Source organism: Aegilops tauschii, chromosome 1 (assembly GCF_002575655.3).
Source record: "Aegilops tauschii subsp. strangulata cultivar AL8/78 chromosome 1, Aet v6.0, whole genome shotgun sequence".
Classification (NCBI taxonomy): Eukaryota; Viridiplantae; Streptophyta; class Magnoliopsida; order Poales; family Poaceae; genus Aegilops; species Aegilops tauschii.
In genome coordinates this window covers 274,217,640-274,236,485 of record NC_053035.3, presented here as the reverse complement: position 1 = coordinate 274,236,485, position 18,846 = coordinate 274,217,640, and the positions used below count along the sequence as shown (strand labels likewise).

General features: G+C 44.8%; 3 protein-coding genes across 16 annotated transcripts; 2 read left to right on the top strand and 1 right to left on the bottom strand.

Annotated features, from left to right (window-relative positions):
• Positions 1-1,755: 1,755 nt before the first annotated feature.
• On the top strand, positions 1,756-6,639 carry LOC109755815 (DNA topoisomerase 2). 4 transcript variants are annotated; one of them, XM_020314700.4, is made up of 11 exons: positions 1,756-2,726; positions 2,831-3,138; positions 3,217-3,278; positions 3,375-3,633; positions 3,702-3,883; positions 4,278-4,487; positions 4,568-4,681; positions 5,040-5,147; positions 5,239-5,406; positions 5,491-5,673; positions 6,333-6,639. In XM_020314700.4, exons 3-11 carry the CDS (start codon positions 3,222-3,224, stop codon positions 6,567-6,569), a joined length of 1,518 nt encoding a protein of 505 aa, XP_020170289.3. In that variant the 5' UTR covers positions 1,756-2,726; positions 2,831-3,138; positions 3,217-3,221; the 3' UTR covers positions 6,570-6,639. The 4 variants fall into 4 exon arrangements, with proteins under 4 accessions (XP_020170289.3, XP_020170288.3, XP_045090561.1 ...); XM_020314699.4 differs by having other exon boundaries at positions 6,287-6,639; XM_045234626.2 differs by having other exon boundaries at positions 5,750-6,386.
• Positions 6,448-17,655, top strand: LOC109755816 (DNA topoisomerase 2). Of its 11 annotated transcripts, none has more exons than XM_073496106.1 (17): positions 6,448-6,936; positions 7,013-7,275; positions 7,360-7,493; positions 7,575-7,755; positions 7,851-8,042; positions 8,141-8,327; positions 8,422-8,471; positions 9,189-9,525; positions 9,605-9,658; positions 11,111-11,173; positions 12,160-12,247; positions 12,361-12,521; positions 14,214-14,443; positions 14,530-14,711; positions 14,822-15,069; positions 16,712-16,808; positions 16,963-17,655. In XM_073496106.1, the coding sequence occupies exons 2-8, from the start codon at positions 7,201-7,203 to the stop codon at positions 9,336-9,338; spliced, it is 969 nt and encodes a 322-aa protein (XP_073352207.1). In that variant the 5' UTR covers positions 6,448-6,936; positions 7,013-7,200; the 3' UTR covers positions 9,339-9,525; positions 9,605-9,658; positions 11,111-11,173; positions 12,160-12,247; positions 12,361-12,521; positions 14,214-14,443; positions 14,530-14,711; positions 14,822-15,069; positions 16,712-16,808; positions 16,963-17,655. The 11 variants fall into 11 exon arrangements, with proteins under 11 accessions (XP_073352207.1, XP_040259424.1, XP_073352209.1 ...); XM_040403490.3 differs by having other exon boundaries at positions 6,694-6,936; positions 8,422-8,555; XM_073496108.1 differs by adding an exon at positions 13,999-14,042 and having other exon boundaries at positions 6,910-7,275.
• LOC141028985 (uncharacterized) lies at positions 16,092-17,384 on the bottom strand. The gene is made up of 2 exons (XM_073506123.1): positions 16,867-17,384; positions 16,092-16,101 (listed from the first exon to the last, which is right to left on the bottom strand). Exons 1-2 carry the CDS (start codon positions 17,382-17,384, stop codon positions 16,092-16,094), a joined length of 528 nt encoding a protein of 175 aa, XP_073362224.1.
• Positions 17,656-18,846: the final 1,191 nt, after the last annotated feature.

Genomic DNA, 18,846 nt, shown 5'->3' with positions numbered 1-18,846 from the left:
TTCGGTAGCGGTGATATTGGATCTTGACGGTGTGTCTCGATGGCGACCTGGAGGTCTGCAATGAAGGTGGAAACGACTCCCTAGGACCTAGCGGCGGCGAAGGGCTCCCAGATGTACCGAATAGATTGAGGGGAGCCTCGTTCCCGTCGACGTTCGGGGGGGGGGGCTCGTTAGTCTATTTTTTCTTTACGTGCGCGAGAGCCTTGTCGTCTGGTTTTTTTTCGTTGCGTGTGAGGGGGTTGTCGTTGCCTGGTTTTCTTTCATGACGCACTGAGGTCAAACCGAGAGGGTAGATGGTGATGAGAGGAGAGACGAAAAAAAAGTGGAAGGTGAAGTGAAGCATAAAAAAGGGAACGAAAGCTACAAGTCCCTTAATAGAAAGAAGAAAGATAAAACACTAGCTGTCAAAAAAGCATTTCCCCTTCCTCCCGGGTCGCACGCGCGTGCGGCTCCGGAGGACCTCCGAACCCTAGAAAAAAGGCCCCGATCTCCTTCCCTCGGCCGCTGCCGGCGCCGGCGCCGGCGGTGGCGGCCACGCCCGGCCGTCGAAGGCGGCGGGTGTTGGCGGCGCGCCCCGACGGGCCCCCTTCGCGCGGAGGCGGGACGTCACAGGGGCTGCGGTGATGTGGCCAGAGGCGCGAGATCTCGGTGGAGCTCGGTGGCTCACGGCGGGAGCGCGGAGGAGCGCCGGTGCCCGGCGGGGTAGGCATCAGAGAGGAGGAGCAGGGTGGTGTGTCGACGCGAGCTAGTGGCGGCGGCGTGTGCTCACGACAATGGAGGCGGCGACGCTGAGGAGGCCCAGCCAGGAAGGAGATCCTGGCGAGCGGCGCCTAAGTTGTTGCGAGATGGGGCGGGTCAGATCTGGGTTTTGATTTGGGCCTAGGGGTTGGTCTGTTGCGTGGCTGTCCCCTGGAGCGGGTGACGGCTGTCACGGTGGCTCTGGTCCTTGCCCGAGGTGGTTGGAGGCTGCTGCTCCTCGCCTGGGTTGCTGGTGGAGTTTGGGCCGTGTTCTCTCAGCTGTGTGAGGTGTTGGCGATCCATGGCGGTGCGGCTTCGACAGCAAGGTGCTACGGTGGCGGCGGTGCGAGGCTTCATGGACGTGCCGCCTCAAATCTCGGAGGTGTGGAGATGTGTGGCCATACAGATGAAAATCCAGTCCGATTTTTGTCAGGCCTGCGGCGATGGCACCTATGGGTGCCATTCCCCTCCTTCGAGGCGTCGTCGAGTTATGTCGCCATCTCCCTCGCTCGCTTGGTGTGGGTAGGTGTCTCCGGGCGAAAGCCTAGATTCGGTGCTGGATCGGCACGATGGCGACGGCGTCGACGTCGTCCCTCCGTTGGGGGCATCGTGCTTGGAGACATGATTTGGAGGTCTATGTTGCGCTCCTCCGGCGATCACCGTCGTCCATGACCGATCTTCTTCGGCACAATGTACGGCCACTGCTGGTGAATCCAAGACGGGGCCTTCCTCTGGACGAATCGAGTCCTGCATCCTCTTGCCTCCTCCTTTTAGGCACAAAGGGGGGATGATGCGTCGACAAGGGAAGCTCGGTGGGAGATGCTGTTCTTCGAAGGTGACCGACGGTGGTTGAGACGCGGCGAGGTTTTATGTTTTGGACAAGCTCTTTTGCTTCGTAGTGGTGGTGTTGTTGGTGGTTGTCCTTTGGACTCACCTGGATGTGAAGTTTTACTACGCTCGTTATTCGCAGTGAGTGATAGTCATCTTGTACTTACAAATTCTCTCTTCTATAGAGCTATGGTAATCAATTTGCGTACTCCCAAATCCCCTTTCCTCTTCAGCCCCTCCCGCACCCAGTAGAGGTGGCGCCTCCCTGCTGCCCTCGCCGGCGCCTCCCTGCAGCCCCCCTCTCCCTCTAACCCCTCTCCAGCACTCACCCCGCAGCCTCTACGCTCGCCGATCTCCTCCCTGGGCGCGTGGCTGGGCAGCCCGGCGCCCGTCGATTCCGCCCGCGGGCGCGTGGCTGGGCCGCCCGACGCCTCAGCTCCGGCGCCAACCGTCCCGAAGCCGCAGCTCGGGCGCTAAACGGCCCTGCTCTGCCTCGTCCTGCCTCCCTGCTGCTCGCCTGCCCGGGGCTCCCGCTGCCTCCATTGGTGCGCGCTGCAGCCTGCAGGAACCCTAACCTCCTCAGCCGCCCTCTGCTTGGCAGTGCACAGATCAGCTCGACCGCCTCCCCTGCAACCTTGACCTCAGCAAGATTTGGTGCTCTTTTGTGGCTGAATTTGTTCACTGCAGCAAAATTAGCCCACCGTCTTTCAGTGGCGGGCGACGGCATGTCATCCCCCGGATCCTCGGACGACCCCAGATCTCAAGTAAGCTCGCTGTACAAGCGTCATTCATTTCAGAGTGATGTTCTTGGTGCGCTACAAGTTCAGAAGATCCATAATGTTTGGATTTTTGATGAGAAGAGTTTGATTGTTCGAGGAGATTTGTCTTACTCCATGGCATTATACAAGATCTTCGACCAGATACTGCTTCTTGTGGCAGATAACAAGAACCGAGGAATGACTCGACTGACAGTAGATGTGGACCAGAACAAGGGCAGAATCAAGTTTACTTGTACTGGAACAAATATCCCTATGGGGCCCGAGGCAATGTTGCAATTTACCGAGTATAGTCCGACAATGGAGTTCAACGGAGTGTTTGCCAATGTTCTCTCAAATAGGTTTACGGTCAGCACCACAAATGGAAAACAATTGCTCAAGCAGGTAACATTCCTTGTCTGCTACTCTCGAGGACAATTTTTCATTTTATGTTTCAGTAAAAGCTAGAAATTGATATTAGTACTGATTGGCTGAGCATTTATACGCAGACATACAGAAAACGCATGTTGAAGGTACAACCGCAAGTAACTAAAAACCGCATAGTTCCTGAGGAATCAACACATCTGGAGGAGTGGACAAGCGTGTCTTTTATACCTGATCTTGCAATGTTCAGGATGACGAAGCTGGAAGGTGATATTATCTGTATGATGCGAAAAAGAGTCATTGAGATGACCTGCACCATTGGAAAAAGCATCGATGTGTGCTTCAATGATGAATTGATACCAGAGATGACATTTCTCAAGTTTGTCGAGCACTACATTGGCGCTGGTGCGGAAGCAGAAGAGAAACATCCAAGGTTTGATCGATTTTACCTAACATTTTGTAAACTGATAATACCTCTGTTGGTAGGTTTTCAGATTTGTGTGCTTTGCAGGGTGTATGAGAGTTGGTGAATGGGAGATTTGTCTGACCCTTAGTGATGGCGAGTTCAACCAAGTAAGATCAATTATGTTCCTGGACAGGTCCATTATATCAAGCATTTGTCTGACCCTTAATGTTATATCTGTGTCACATATACTTATGTTCTTCCAGGTTAGCTTCACGAACGGACATTCAACTTTGGGTGGAAGCCATGTGGACTGCGTAGCAGACCAGGTTATAGCATATGTCATGAGGAACATTGAGGAAAGTGGCAAGCAGAGAGAAATCACGCATGAAAATGTCAAGAGCTGGCTGTGGTTATTTCTCAATGTGACAGATGAAAATGCTACATTTGACTTACCCTGCAAAGAAACTGTGACAAACAGCAAAGTGTTTACTTGCAAGCTATCAGATGAGTTCCTTCAAAAATGTGCGTAGTGTTTTAGCGCTTTCCTGCTTTAAAAGGCTTGTACTAATTCTCACCTTTCACGATCACAGTTATTGAGTTTGGAATCATCAATATACTATGTCCCATGGGTGATCCGACCATCGAATCAGATTTATCTGATTCAGATGTAACTGGAATTCCGAAATTGGATGATGTGAAGTTTGCTGGTGGTACAAAAGCTAGGAAGTGCACCTTGATTCTTACCGAAGGAGATTCAGCAAAGTTACTTGTGGTATATGCATTTATGATCCTTGTTTATTAATATAAATTTATAAGCTTGATATACTAACATAATAATTGTTAGGAAGTATTAGTATTGGTCTAGGAGTCCTTATTAGTCTATGTTTTTTTCCTTGCACCTGAAGTCTTGCGTAATACTCCCTCCGTTCCTAAATAATTGTCTTTCTAGAGATTTAAAATGATCACCACATAAGGATGTATATAGACATATTTTAGAGTGTAGATTCACTCATTTTGTTCCGTATGTAGTCACCATTTGAAACCTCTAGAAAGACAAATATTTAGGAACGGAGGGAGTATATATATACCTCCCCTTGGGCCTTCAATAGAGATAAATTGCTTTCATAACAATAATAAACTTTTGCTTCATACTTTTGTTTGCGTAGATGAATGCCCTGGGTACTATTGGACGGGATTACTATGGCGTGTATCCATTGAATGGAAAAATCATGAATGTGAATGGACGTACACCAGCCCAAGTATGGGAAAGCTCTAAAGTTCAAACTATAATGCGGATAATGGGTCTGAAATTTGAACGCAAGTACAGTGTTGTTGATGGCTTGCGGTATGGCCGTATAATGATTATGATGGATCAGGTCAGTGCTTAACATCTCTAGTATTTAATAACACTAGTCATACTCTTATTTTATTCGCTGAATGTCAACCTACATTTCAGGACGTTGACGGTTCTCACATCAAAGGCTTAATCATCAATTTATTCCTTGAATGTTGGCCTTCTTTGCTCAAAGTTGAAGGGTTTTTACAGCAGTTTATCACTCCAATCATCAGAGTACGTAACATTGGGCCTAAGACTAGTCACAGTGGGAGTAACTTAAGCAGTAACATCGAGTCCAACTCAGCAAATTTGCTTATGTGGCAATGAGTTAATGAGGAGAGAGGTAGTTTGAGTAACTTAGCTAGTTACTGTAACATCACATGTCCCAATGCAATATGAGTCTATAACCTAATAAATGAGGCTTTGCTTGTTACCATACTTATGTTACTACCCACTATGAAGGTAGTAACATAGTCTAGGGATATGTGTATGTTACTAGTATATGTTACTCTTCATTGTGGCTAGTCTAATGTTTTAGCTTTTGCTATAACTGTTTCTTTGGCATAGTAAAATGTTTGAATTTATTGCCCAGCTTTCCCATAATAGTGAAAGTATTTTGTTCTACTCAATGATCGAGTATAAACTGTGGAATGAGAGGCACGAAGGAGAGGCTGGTAACTGGACAGTGAAATATTATAAGGTATGAATTCGGATTTTTCAGCTGAAATCTTATGTTCGTGATGAAGCCGGAAGGCAATTATTTGATGTTAATCAAATTTTTACTGGTACAGGGTTTAGGAACAAGCACCACTGCTGACGCTGCTAAGTATTTTCGACACATGCGCAAACACACACGAAACTTCATTTGGCGTGGTGTGGAAGACAGTACTAGTATAAAGTTAGCATTTGATAGGAAGTCAGCAGCCTTAAGAAAAGAATGGATGAAAATTGGGTTCGAGGTGCTGTCACATCTTCTCTTGATTTGATTGATATAAGGTCGACTGTATCATTTTGCAGAAATTTAACGTGCATTATAATTCCAGTTTCAGTATCACATGGATTACACTCAAGAATGCATTAGTTATAGTGACTTCATAAATAATGAGATGCGGCTGTACTCTATAGCAAATCTTGAGCGGTCAACACCATCGGTGATGGATGGCTTTAAGCCTGTCCAAAGGAAGATTATGCATTCCTGCTTGAAGAGAACCTTAAAAGAAGTTAAGGTGTGTAATATGAAATGGCCTTTACATGTTTATTGATCAGCATGTCCATGCTATTCCTAAAATTTATTCCCAACAGGTCACAGAACTTGTTGGATATGTGTTACAAGCTATGTTTTTAAGGCGGTAAGGCGAGGCGAGGCGCTGGGGGGGGGGGGGGGGCGCCTAAGCGCTAAAGCGTAAGGCGAGGCGACGCCTTAGACACGTGCATATATAATATATGGCAGCCAATTAGGAGATTTAACAACTAGCATTAACTTAATAAATTGTACATACATATATAATAGATGGCAACCAATTAGGAGATTTAACAACTAACGTTAACATATAAACTGTTACCAAAGCATAGGCCTCAAATCATCATGTGTATATGACAGAACGGCGCCTTTGAAGTTCAGCTTCATCCTCCTCATCAATATATCGCTCCATAGCTTTAAACTTTCTAGTGTTTAAGGAATTGTGCATCTCTATCCTAATCTCCATGGATGCCTCGGGACACTTATCCGCATCACTGGAACCCCCAGAAAAGTGTTGCTTTAGCCTTCTCACTCCACCATGGACTATCTTGCCACACAATGTACACTGGAGTAAATCTTTCCTCTCTAAATCTGGCCAGAACCCATACTTCCAGGCTGGATCATCTGATGTAGCTCTTCTCCTAGGATCATTGGCTAGATCCATCAGAGCAGGTACACCTGGCTACTGTCAAAGAAAAAGAGAGAAGAGCGAAATCACTAGAGCAGCCAGATCAAGCATGGGCAAGGAGAGAAGCAGTGGTGGGGCTGCTGCCTTGTGGGTGGAGAAGCAGATCTGGGAAGAAACAGATGCAGATGAGAAGGAGCAGGCAAGCACATCTAGCTACACTGCTGTGCATAAGAGAGGCAGCACCTAACAGTTAGTAGAGGAGCTGTGCATAACAGAAGTACAGAACAGGCAAGCATGGCAAGCTACACTGCTGGATGGAAGAAAGAGGAGAGGGGGGAAGGGGGGAGAAGAGAGGGCGGGATTCATACTTTGATGTGGTGCTGATCTGCTGGAAGAGGGTTGCGCCAGAGGAGGATGGGGAGGAGCTGCAGCCGGAGAGGAGGGAGGAACTGTGGCCGGAGGGAGGAGGCTGGCGGCTGCCGCAGATCTGAGGAGGAAGCCTCCGTCAATGGTCCAGAGAGGAGACAGGAGAGACCTCTCGCGTTGATTCACTCTCTCTTTCCCCTTCTCATAACTGGTCGCACCTGAACCAATGTTTCCCGCGCCTGTGTTCCCGCCCAGGTCAGTTTTCCCGCCTGCAATCTCTGTTTCCCTGCCTGACAAGCTAAGGCGTCTGATTTGGTCTGAGGCGTGCAAGGCGGCGCTAAGGCGGACGCTTCAGACGCCTTACAGCCTAAGGCGGACGCCTTACGCAACTGTCTAAGGCAAGGCCGACGCCCTGAGCCTGGAGGGCGCCTTGACGCCTTACGGACGCCTTAAAAACATAGGTTACAAGATTCGGCATATTTGAATGGAGATCAAAGTCTGCCACCAACAATTATAGGCATGGCCCAAGACTTTGTGGGAACCAATAATATCAACCTTTTGCAGCCCAAGGGCCAATATGGCACAAGAAGCAAGGTCTGAAATCTCTACTGCTAATTTCTAATAAAATCAATTTTATGTAAATTTCTCATGCCTAGGTATATTTTTTTGTGATTTCAGGGCAGGAAACATTCCGCTAAGAGTAGGTATGTTTCCACGGGTTTGTCAGATATGACAGAGAAAGTGTTCCCAAAAGAAGATGAGGTCCATCTTAATTATTTGAAACAGAATGGAAATGAAGTGGAACCTGAGTGGTAATTAACTTGAAACCTTTTATCCTCCATTACAAATATACCATATAAGTCCTACATAATGCCTCATTTTATTTACCTCAGGTATGTTCCAATAGTACCTATGATCTTGATCAATGGATGTTCGGGCGTTGGTACTGGTTGGAAGACCTCTGTCCCGATGTATAATCCACTCGATGTTGCCAATGTTATGAGACAGTTAATAAATGATCCTTTTTTGGAAAAAATGTGGAGCCCATTGGTTCCTTGGTACAGGGGATTCAAGGTAATAAAATGCCTTTAATAGCATAATGATGATTCAGCAACATTCTGAAGTTCTCATACAACTGTAGTTAACATATTTTCTTCATGATGCAACAGGGCACAATTGACAGGGCTGAGAGAGATGATTTATTTATCAGCAGTGGTGTTATACAAAAGGTTGATAATACATTTAGAATTACCGAGCTGCCTATTGGCTACACCATTGCAGGTTATAAAAAAATCCTTCAATCTATGTTGAACAATAAGGACAAGGTCGATGCAAATAAACCGGGCGACATAATAATTGAGGTGACATATCGCACTGGGCTAAAATGCCACAAACACACTGCTCCTCATGCTTAGTAGAGTTATGAGTAATTACTCATGTGTTCTGGTTTATTGTACAGAAAATATCTGTTGATGGAGATGCAAAGAATGTGGATATTACAGTAACCTTAACTGAGGAGAATATGCAGAAGACTGATGGTCATGACCCTCTGATATTATTCAAGCTGACGACAAACATTTGGACTAATAATATGCACTTATATAACAGTGATGGCAAGTTTACTTATTATGCAACCCCACTAAAGAGTAAGCACTCTGCATAATCATTTCTACTTTTTCTACGGAACTCTACTTTTTGTTATAGAAGTTCAACTGAAATCATTTCCTTCTCAACTTTCAGTAGCCCAAGAATTCTACAAGGTCAGGTTTTCCCACTATGAAAAACGGAAGGTATATATGAAACTTAGTTGCAGAATCATGCTATGTTCCTGCTTCAGCCTTGCCGTCTCATGTTTAAACAATGGTCCTGTTAGTGTAAGTCAAATGCAGTACAACAGCTCGTAAACTATTTGTGATTTTTATGTAACTTGAGACTTTCCTGGATAAGTTTTGAACTTCACAACCAATTAATTTTAACTTTAACATAGCATCTTGAGGCTCCATAAATTAGTTGTGCGCAATAGTGGCGAATTTAACCATGAGACTGTCTCAACTTTGTTGTATAGCATGAATTATTAGCAAGTCAGCATTGATAAATCATTCAAACTGCTGCAGTTTCCATCATAATAAATAAAATGCAGTCTAGAGTCTACTAACAGCATATGCAACGTGTCTAACTGTAACTAGCAAACATTCTCTGAAGTAGTCAGCCCCAGTCGTGTTAACAGCTAATGGCAAGTTTACTTTGCTTACAGATACGATGTTATGAGTTCTGATCATTTTTATTTTCCAACATATAATTTACATGAAATTTAGTATGGTGGTACAAGCCAATCTGCATAATGCATAGTAATGACATTGTCTTTTACAAACCGCTGACTAATGATCTCACACTGAGAAAATAAAATTACTTAATATAGAAGAGGCAATTGTTGTTGTGCAGGAGGCAATTGTGCTGTGTTTTATTTTATTTGGGAAGTACCATCTTAATCAATTATTGTTGTGCAGGAGGCAATTGTCAAGAGACTTATGATGCAGATAAAGCAACAAGAAAACAAAATTAAATTTATCAACGGTTTTCAGAGTGGTGAATACATACTAACTGGCAAGAAAAATGAAGATCAAATGTTGGAATTTCTTAAAGAGAATGGGATTTGAAGCAATCCCAGAAGAGGGAGATGCCGTTGGTTTTAAGTATCTTTCTTCTCTGCAAATTAGCCAGTTAACTGATCAGTACGTTTCTGAGCTTGTATCAGAAATGCATACTATGGAAGCTGAGTATGAAGCCATAGCAATAAAACAACCAAGTGAACTATGGTTGGCTGATCTTGAGAACTTTGAGAAGGTACTATAAAAATATTGTTGCTCTGTAACATTTCACCATGTTCTAATTTTCTCATTTAGATTCATTCATGTTGCTTCAGGCTGTTAAGGAGTTATATGCGGCCAAGGAAGATACCGAAAAAGCAATAACTGATGTATGAATTTCTGCTCCTTTCTGTACAAGTATTGCTGCTTTGTACTCCCTCCGTCCCATAATATAATGCACATTGGTTTTCGTGGAAGTCAAGCCACATAAACTTCGACAAATTTTACAGAGAAAATCGTATTGATTTGGCATTCTAGGTGTTGATAGGTTGTTCTATAAATTTGGTCAAAGTTGTAAAGGTTTGATTTTATAAAATCCACACTATATTTTGGGACGGAGGGAGTAAGAGCATCTCCACTAGGCCCCCCAAGACGCCCCCCCAAGCACTATTTTTAGCGCCGGATGTAAAAAATGCTCCCAATCACGCCCCCACGACCTCGTTTTGCGCCGGATTTCAGCAAAAACAGCACCGGCAACCCCGGGCAAAACCCAGCCCCCTGGGGGGCACTTGGGACGCCCGGCGCTACTTTATGCATGGTGAAACCCCACCAGCCAGCCTCTCCCCCCCCTTTTCCTGCATGCAAAAGGAATCTGGCTCCTCCCTCTCTCTCCGCAAGCAGAGCTCCTCGCTCCAGCACGCCACCGAGCTCGCCGCCTCTCCGGCCCCCTCCCCGCCAGCCTCCACCGCGCCACCGAGCTCGCCGCGTCTCCGGCCGGATCCTGCGGGCACTCCCCCTGCTGGTCGCGGCCGCCTCCTCGCCGCGCGCCGGCCGGCCTCTGCCTCCTCACCGCCGCCCTCTGCTCACCGCGCGTGAGAACTTGGAGCTGCCTGCGGAGTCCGAGTACTCCTCCTCCTCGACGTACGCAGCAGCGCGCGCCTGTGGCCGCCGTGCCGGCAGCGCCATGTCCCTCGACGAGCTCAGATCCGAGTAGCCGTCGACCGAGTACCTGCCGCCGCTGCAGACCTCGACCTCCTCGGCGTCGGAGGACTCGTCCATGTCGGAGGCCGTGGAGGCGCTCCCGTCGGCGGTGGGGCGCAGCGGCACGGACGCGCGCGGCAGGTGCCTGCTCCTGTACTTCTGCGGCTTCGCGGTGCTCTGCCACTTCTGCGGCGAGCAGGCTTCCGCACGCTGCTGATGTCCGCGTCGACGGAGGCGGGGCCGCTGCCCTGAGCTGCAGGGGGCGCGGCGAGCAGGCCGGCGTGGCGGGACGAGCTGCAAGGCGCGCGCGGGACAAGCTGCAGGGGCGTGCGGGCGCGGCGAGCAGGCCGGCGGGGTCGACGCAGCTGAAGCAGAGGACCGCGGCGGGCGACATGGCAACGGCCGCGGCGAGCAGGCCGGCGTGGTGGTGGCGGTGCGGTGGAGTGAGGAAGATGAGGTGGCGCACGGGGGGAGAAGAGATAGAAGTGCTGGGGTGGGGGGGGGGGGGCTGGAAGTATCTTCGTTCCCGGCTGTAAAAATTTCGCCGGGGCCGAAAAAACGCCTCCTGGGGGGCACAACGGCTGGAGATGCTCTAACATTATATGTGATGTTCTGACTTTCTTTTATTAATGTTGCTACAGGCTGATTTAGAAAAGGCTGGTAAAGAAACAATAATCAAGAAAAAATGTAAAACAACAGCTGATGTACGTATGTCTGCTCTTTCTTTCTTTAGAAGTACATCTGCTTTATAACATTTCACGTGATATTTTTTTCTATTACTATTATTTTCATGTATTAATTTGATACAGCTTACTGAAGAGTTCTTTGAAGAATATAAATTAAATAAACTTAGTTTGTCTTATTCACTGTTTTATTTGGCACTGCCAGGTTGATAAAGTTGTACCATCACCTAGTGTGGCCAAAATCACTTATTTTGACCTTTTTTGGTAACTTTAGCACGATCTGAACTCTTCCAGATTTTATTTCGCAATCTGACCCTTTTAGTAACGCCATGGCTTGTGGCGTTTCTGCCCTACCTAGACACGTCAAACTTGCCCGCGTTTCTTCCCCACATAGATAAAGTGGCCGTGGGCACGTGTTACTGGAAACGCCACAAGCCCTGGTGTTTTTTCTCAGGGCAGAAACGCCATGCGTTGCGCTGTGTAGAAGAAACGCCATGATGCTTGGCGGTTCTAATAAGGGTCAAATCGTGCTAAAGTTTCCAGCAGGGTTCATTTTGTGCTAAAGTTACCGAAAAAGGTCAAAACAGTGATTTTGGCCACCTGGCGTAGTTGTAGTTTGTTTACTCGTCCCTTGCTCTCTGTTGATCCCTTTTAGTTTTAGTTTGGCGCCAATACATGATTTTACGAAGCAACATACAAGAGAGTGCCTAAAAGAAAAATAGCTGATCTGAATGTACTCCCTCCGTAAAGAAATATAAGAGCGTTTAGATCACTAAAGTAGTGATCTAACACTCTTATATTTCTTTACAGAGGGAGTAGAAAGAAAGAATATCTGAAGTAATAATCGGAAGCTCAGTTGTTTGGTTAGAAATACATAATGTATAATCTTTATAGAAAAGGAACTTATTAAGCCACAGTTCACTAAAAGTACACGATGAAGATTACGGAACAATTCTTTGTGCATGTGAAAATTACTGCTTTTTAAGCCATCTTTATAATTTCCATAGGCCAATGCATCGGCAATGGATGTTGATGGCAAGGACGTCCTTGAACTAGACCCTCTCTCTGGAGGCCCCATGTCCCCAGAACATCGTGGTAATGCCCATGTACAATGTTTTATTTGTCAAACTAAAATCCTGGTCCAGTACATCGTGGTAGTGCCCATTTATTTTTTCGTGCTGTGGCAACTACGTTTTTGTTGCATACAGAATTGGAGAGCGAAGGGAACACCAAACGGAAGCAACCAAAGAAGGATCGGCGGAGAAAGAGAAAAAAACAAAAGAAGGATGAAGACATGCAGTGAAGATAACACATGTGTCAACTTATCTTGGCTAAGTACATGCATGACATATGGTTTTACTTTACCGAGGTAATCAATCAATATCATGCGAATGCTAGGATTGATTGAACTAGTTGGGAGGAGTTCAGTTAAGGATGAGCTGAGTTCAGACTCAGATATGCGATTATGTGATAATAAGCCATATAAAATACTTTCGGAGGCCAACAGTCAAACTTGGTAATTCATGCGAATTGACTCATGTTCCTTTTTTTATTTGGATTCTTCTCATTCTTCTTTGGCACCTACGGCGTTAATACCCACAAACCATTTGCTTGATAGTTCCCTTGAATGTGCATTATTTTGTTTACTACTACCTCTGTCCCATAACATAAGACATTTTTACAGTTCAAATTGAGCTGTAAAAACGTCTTATATTATGACCGAGGGAGTACATCTGAAATGGGATCGATCCGTTCAACGGTCTAGTTAGTTAACACGACATAGCAATGCATAAAAGTCAACCCAGATGATCTATGAAAAAAAGAATGATTTGCAAACTAGTAAACCGCTTGGCCGATTCACGATTTGTTTTCATCGATATCTTCGTATCGTCAGCTTCGCAACAAGATCTCATTTGGATATGTTTTGTCGCTCTTTTTTGGACTCTAAAGTTGCCATCCCACAATTACTGAGTTGCCATGGTATTGGTACCAAAGTAGTTAGCGCTGTACTATTGTTACCACTTAACATGAGGCAGCTTTTTTTTTTCCGAGTAACACAATGAGGCAGCTTTTTTTTCTCGAGTAACACAATGATGCAGCTTTGATACGTGCACGCCCCATGGCGTGGGAAGGCCGAGGCGGCAAGGCCTTGGCAAGCCGAGCGCATAGGAGGCCTAGGCAACGTGTGGTGCTTGTTCGCTGGAGCATATATAGACGAAATCACTAGTTGAAGAGCGCTTCCCGCAAAAGTTAGTCAGGGAGCGCTCTGCGCGCGACAAGTGTTACGTGCGGGTGCTTCTGAGACCTTTTCGGGATGCTCCGCGCGCGACAATTTGTCGCGCGGAGTGGCGCTCCCGTGATTTCCGGTTTTCATTTTTTTAATGTTTCTTTTTCATTTTAGTCCTTGAACTTTTAGTGTTTTGTAATATAGTTTTGATATGTTTCTGAGATCTGTTTCTCTCTGGTGCCGCCGACCCGTCGCTGCCGCCTGGGCTTTTTTGCTTTGTTTCCTCTTTCGCTATCGTTGCCGCACGTTGCCGCCGGCGTTGTTATCGCCTGCTTATGGCGGCTCTTCTTTGCCGTCCACGGCGGTTCGTCATTCGCGCCGTCGTCGTTGCCTATCGGCTGCCTTCGTTGGTTCCCTGTTTATGGTTTGTTTTCCTTTAATTTTCCCATTGTATTTTCGGGCAATGGAGATTTATAGGTGTGGGCTTCCAGCACTATCAAATGTTAGCTTTCAACTCGATTTGTGCAATTAGTTCTTAATAATCACTGTGTTCTTTGTAGGTATGGCTTGTCCTTTTTTATGCCGGGTAGCCCTTGTTTCACTTTTGATTCTTTTGTAGATGTGTTTACTGTGGTGCTGGATTGGCGTTGTTCGAGGCGTGTTGTAAGAATAACATCTTTATATTTGTTCAATATTTGGTGTTAAAAATTATGGTGGCACACATACTTATTTCTTTTGGTGCCGCTGATTCTTTTTTGAATGCAAATTATTCTAGGTCTTGTTTTTTTTATTATAATGATTGTTTTGATCTGATTTGCAGTATGTTCCATGCAGTGTTAGAGCTCATCTTGCTCGTTACATTGAGGAGTGCAAGGTGAATTGTATGGTGTTCTGTTTAGCCATGGTCGGGTGAGCAGCAAATTCCATGGTTCTTCTTAGGAACGATTGGTATTGATTATGGTCTTCGTCATCGTGATACAATGACCGTTAGGCTTGAGCACTATGAAACCTTGATTGGTGTTGATTTCTATCAGGTGGAGATATGTCCCCTTTACCCTGTGTTGGTAAGGTTTTTTTAAAGGAAGTATTTAGCTTGTTTCATGTCACATTATTTGCTGTTCCCCTGAACCTGTGAAATTTGATTTTGTAGCACATGAGGATTTGAGCGACTCTGAGAAGGAACTTGTTGGCACTTTTTTTTACACTCGTGGTGTCGATCTCAATTATCAGCAAATGTATTTCATGCCGCAACAATTCTTTGATGACAACTACATACTCTGTTGTCCTTTTGTTCACATGATTAATTCCGTGAATGTTAATGGTCATCATATGGTCAGATTTATTTTCCTTTGTTTTCCTTAATTTCTATTTTTTCATTTTGCATTTCATCTTTTTATATTTTTTAATTTTGTTTATTTCTAATAGCTTGATGTTCTCTTCAGGTTATTCCTAGCATGGTTGTCAGGAGTTTGAAGAAGTTTGTGTCATTTCCTAGGGCCGACGTTTTAACTCTTGAAGTTACTTTAGATTCTTACGATGATGATATATATGTGAGCATTCCTTGTTCGTACTTCATTGGCTTGGGTGGTAGAATGGTGTTCAAGAAGCAAGGGTTCAGTGATTTTCTTCAGGCATCGTCTATTAAAGTAAACAACTTGGATCTCATAACCTTCAAGGAGCGTGATGGGAGGTTTGTTGTTATCTTCAGTCTTCTTTCACAATGATGTTTGTTATAGGATGTGAAGTAGAACTCATGTTATTTAAGAATCCATCGTAGAATATAATGTTATTTAGATATATAAAACCTATATGAACCTACTTGTTCATTGTTGTACCGTGGATGCAGAAGTGGCAGGGCTGTGCATCTCTGTTTTAGATTTTTTTTGGAACATATGTCAATTTATGATAGACACGGTTATACATAAATTAGAGGCCCGGGTGTGCCTTTGTTTTCTCTATGTTTCCTCTGACATGGACAGTCAGAGATGCACATGCGTGTAGGTAATGGAGGCATGGTTATACATAAATTAGAAGCAACAATATTGCTGCTTGTTCCTTCCTCTGTTTTCCGAATGTTTTTCTCGTCAACATCTCTACTAAGAGAGGCACTGTTGTGATGCTAGAGGAGGCACACTTCTATACTATGAAGATGAAGAGTCACGTCTGTGTGTCTGTCGTCCTACTGTTTGTGTGTCGTCCTATTGTTTGTGCGCCAACAGGTTTAGTCGAAGAGGCACGGTTCGTCAACTTAGTGGATGCACGGTCCTATAGTACCAAGAGCCACGTTTGTGCCTTTGTGTTTCAGTTATTTTCAGTTGACACGTTTACTGAGAGAGGCAGGGCTATGAACCTAGTTGAGGCACGGTGGTAGATGCACCAGAGTGGCGATTGTGGATGCAGCATAGTCACCGTGGTAGTTTCAACAGAGTTACGGTTTTATATGCAGCAAAGTCACGGTGGTAGATGCGGAAGAGTCACGGTTGTGCCTCTATGTGGTAGTTGAGGCCCGCTCCTTTATTTAGACAGTGTTTGATGTCAAATGGTGTCTGCATGATTTATTTTATTTTTTAATGCGCTAAGACTCTGAAAGTGCTCTCAGTGTTTTCTACAATGTAATCTCAAATTTGTCAAGTGCTCATACTGTTTCCAAGAGCCATGGTTGTGCCTCGACATGGATAAACTAAAGTTCCTTAGAAATATTTCTGAAATTGCTCACGCCAGTCTTGAATAAGCATTTTACAGAAAGTTAACAATGATACAATCACATATTTTTACATAGCATCATCCATTTTGTACAATAAGTATCATAAGTATAATACAATAATATTTGACGTATTGACCTACTATAATCATTAGTTAGAACATATGTTCGCTCAAATATAAGTTAAATTACTAATTGCATTTCAGCACACTAGTATGTTCAACCCAAATAAGTAATACAATACACACATATTTGACCAACAACAATTATAATTACAACATATGTTCATTCAATCTAAATTAACATACTACTAGATACTACTAGTTGAATGTACATTTCCAATTTCTAGCAATTCACCATCCGCTGTTTCCCTTCCTGCGCTTCCAGCCCCTCGAAAATCCCTTGTCTTTGTTCTTACATGGTCGGAGCCATTCTTTCAATGGTGGTTGGAGAAGGTGACGTAGCCCATCTTTAATGAATAGGATCCCGTCTTTAATGAATAGGATCCTACAGTACAACTCGTAGCCAACATACCCGTCTTTTGCTGCGTACTTGAGGTGCAACGTTGAAAGCGGCTTTCCCAGAACCTGTGCTTTTCGCTTGGAATGATGATTTCTTCATGTTCTTGTAGGAGGAGTCGATGATTGCCTGCGCTTCTAGCCCCTCGAAGATCCCTTGTCTTTGTTCTTACATGGTCGGAGCCGTTCTTTCAATGGTGGTTGGAGAAGGTGACGTAGCCCGTCTTTAATGATTAGGGTCCTACAATACAACTCGTAGCTAACGTACCCGTCTTTTGCTGCGTACTCGAGGTGCAGCGTTGAAAGCGGATTCTCCCAGAATTTGTGCTTTTTGCTTGGGAATGATTTCTTCATGTTCTTGTAGGAGGAGTCGATGATTGCTACTGCAAGGCCAGCCATGGAGTCCCTTTCTCCACCACCCTTGATACAGAACTGCCTCTGGATGCTGACGTGGTGCTCGTCTGAAATTCTGATCCATGCACGGGCAAGTATGATCTTGTCGCTCCTGGTGTCGACGCTAGCGAAAGTTATCGCTTTGCGTTGCAGGAACTCAACCAACGCTTGGCAGCGCTCGGACCTGCAATAGTGGTACACGAGGACATGCTCGCGCATGGCAAGTTGCATGACAGCGACCCCTCGGCGTCTGTAACTACTCTTACGTGTGTACTCGAGGTCGAGGCTGACAAACTTGTTCTTCTCCTCCTTTAGCCATTCCTCGTACATTTTGATGATTCGCTCCAGTCTTTGGGTCGTTGGTGTACACCACCTCCAGCACAGTTGTGCCATGGGCAGTGACGTGTTCGGTGTGTGTTGTTAGTTTCTCGTCGTCCATGGCTGCAGGGAGGCGGTGTGGGTTTTTGGCGGCCGACGAGGAATGGTGGAGGAAGAAGAGGCAAATGGATGCGGTGTAAATGAAATTGGATGGTTTCTTTGTAATGTAGAAAAAGTAACCGACGAGAGCAGTTGGGACGTCATCCGACGGTGAGTTACGGAAACAGGCGTCTGTTAGAGCAATTTTTTTAGCGGTTCGAGCAATATACTTTTTACCGCAATGGCATCCCTCGCTCAGTGTGCGTGTCTATGCGTGGTCTTGTTATTTTCAAGCTGCAGTTTTTTTGTTGAATGAAATGTTTTTTTGGTCACATGGTGCCTCTATATTCGAGTTGTTTCAGAAGATGCGCTTTCTTGGTTTATGAAGGTAGTCGAGTCATGGTGGAACATGCAACAGTGTCACGGTCGTGCCTTAGTGGTCGAGACGTTTTTTTCGGTTAACAATATCCCTTACTGAATGATGCACTGTTGTTATGTTATTGGGTGCACGCTTGTATATTTAAAAATAGTCGATGAACAAAACATAGTGCACAATTGTAATATGGAGTTCTGTTTGGTGGTTATTTAAGACTCCTTTGAATATATAGTTTGAAGAACTTTAATAACACGCTTTGTTAAACTTTTTGAAGCAAAAAGTGTTTCTGCATTTGTTTGATTTTTGACTCACAACTGAAGAAAAATAATGTTTTCTTTGTTTTTTGAATTTTGGAAATCTAAAAATTTGAAAAGGATCATTGCCAAAAGATCATTCCCATACTTCAAACAGGCTGATGTCTACTACGCAACCTTCTTCTTGTAGACTCGTGTTGGGCCTCCAAGCGCAGAGTTTTGTAGGCCTCAAGTGGATGACCTAAGGTTTATCAATCCGTGGGAGGCGTAGGATGAAGATGGTCTCTCTCAAACAACCCTTCAACCAAATAACAAAGATTCTCTTGTGTCCTTAACACACCCAATATAATGGCAAATTGTATAGGTGCACTAGTTCGGCGAAGAGATGGTGATACAAGTGTAATATGGATGGCAGATATAGGTTTTTGTAATATGAAAATATAAAAACAATAAGGTAGCAAGTGGTAAAAGTGAGTGAAAACGGTATTGCAATGCTTGGAAACTAGGCCTAGGGTTCATACTTTCACTAGTGCAAATTCTCTCAACAATGATAACATAATTAGATCATATGGCAATCCCTCAACATGCGACAAAAGTCAATCCAAAGTTCCTATCGCGGAGAAGATAAGATGAAATTGCTTGTAGGCTACGAAAGCACCTCAAAGTTATTCTTTCCGATCCATCTAGTGAGCTATTCCTATAAGTGTCACAAACAGCCCTAGAGTTTCGTATATGACACACATCAATCAACCCCAATGTCACCTAGGTACTCCAATGTCACCACAAGTATCCGTGGGTCAATTATACG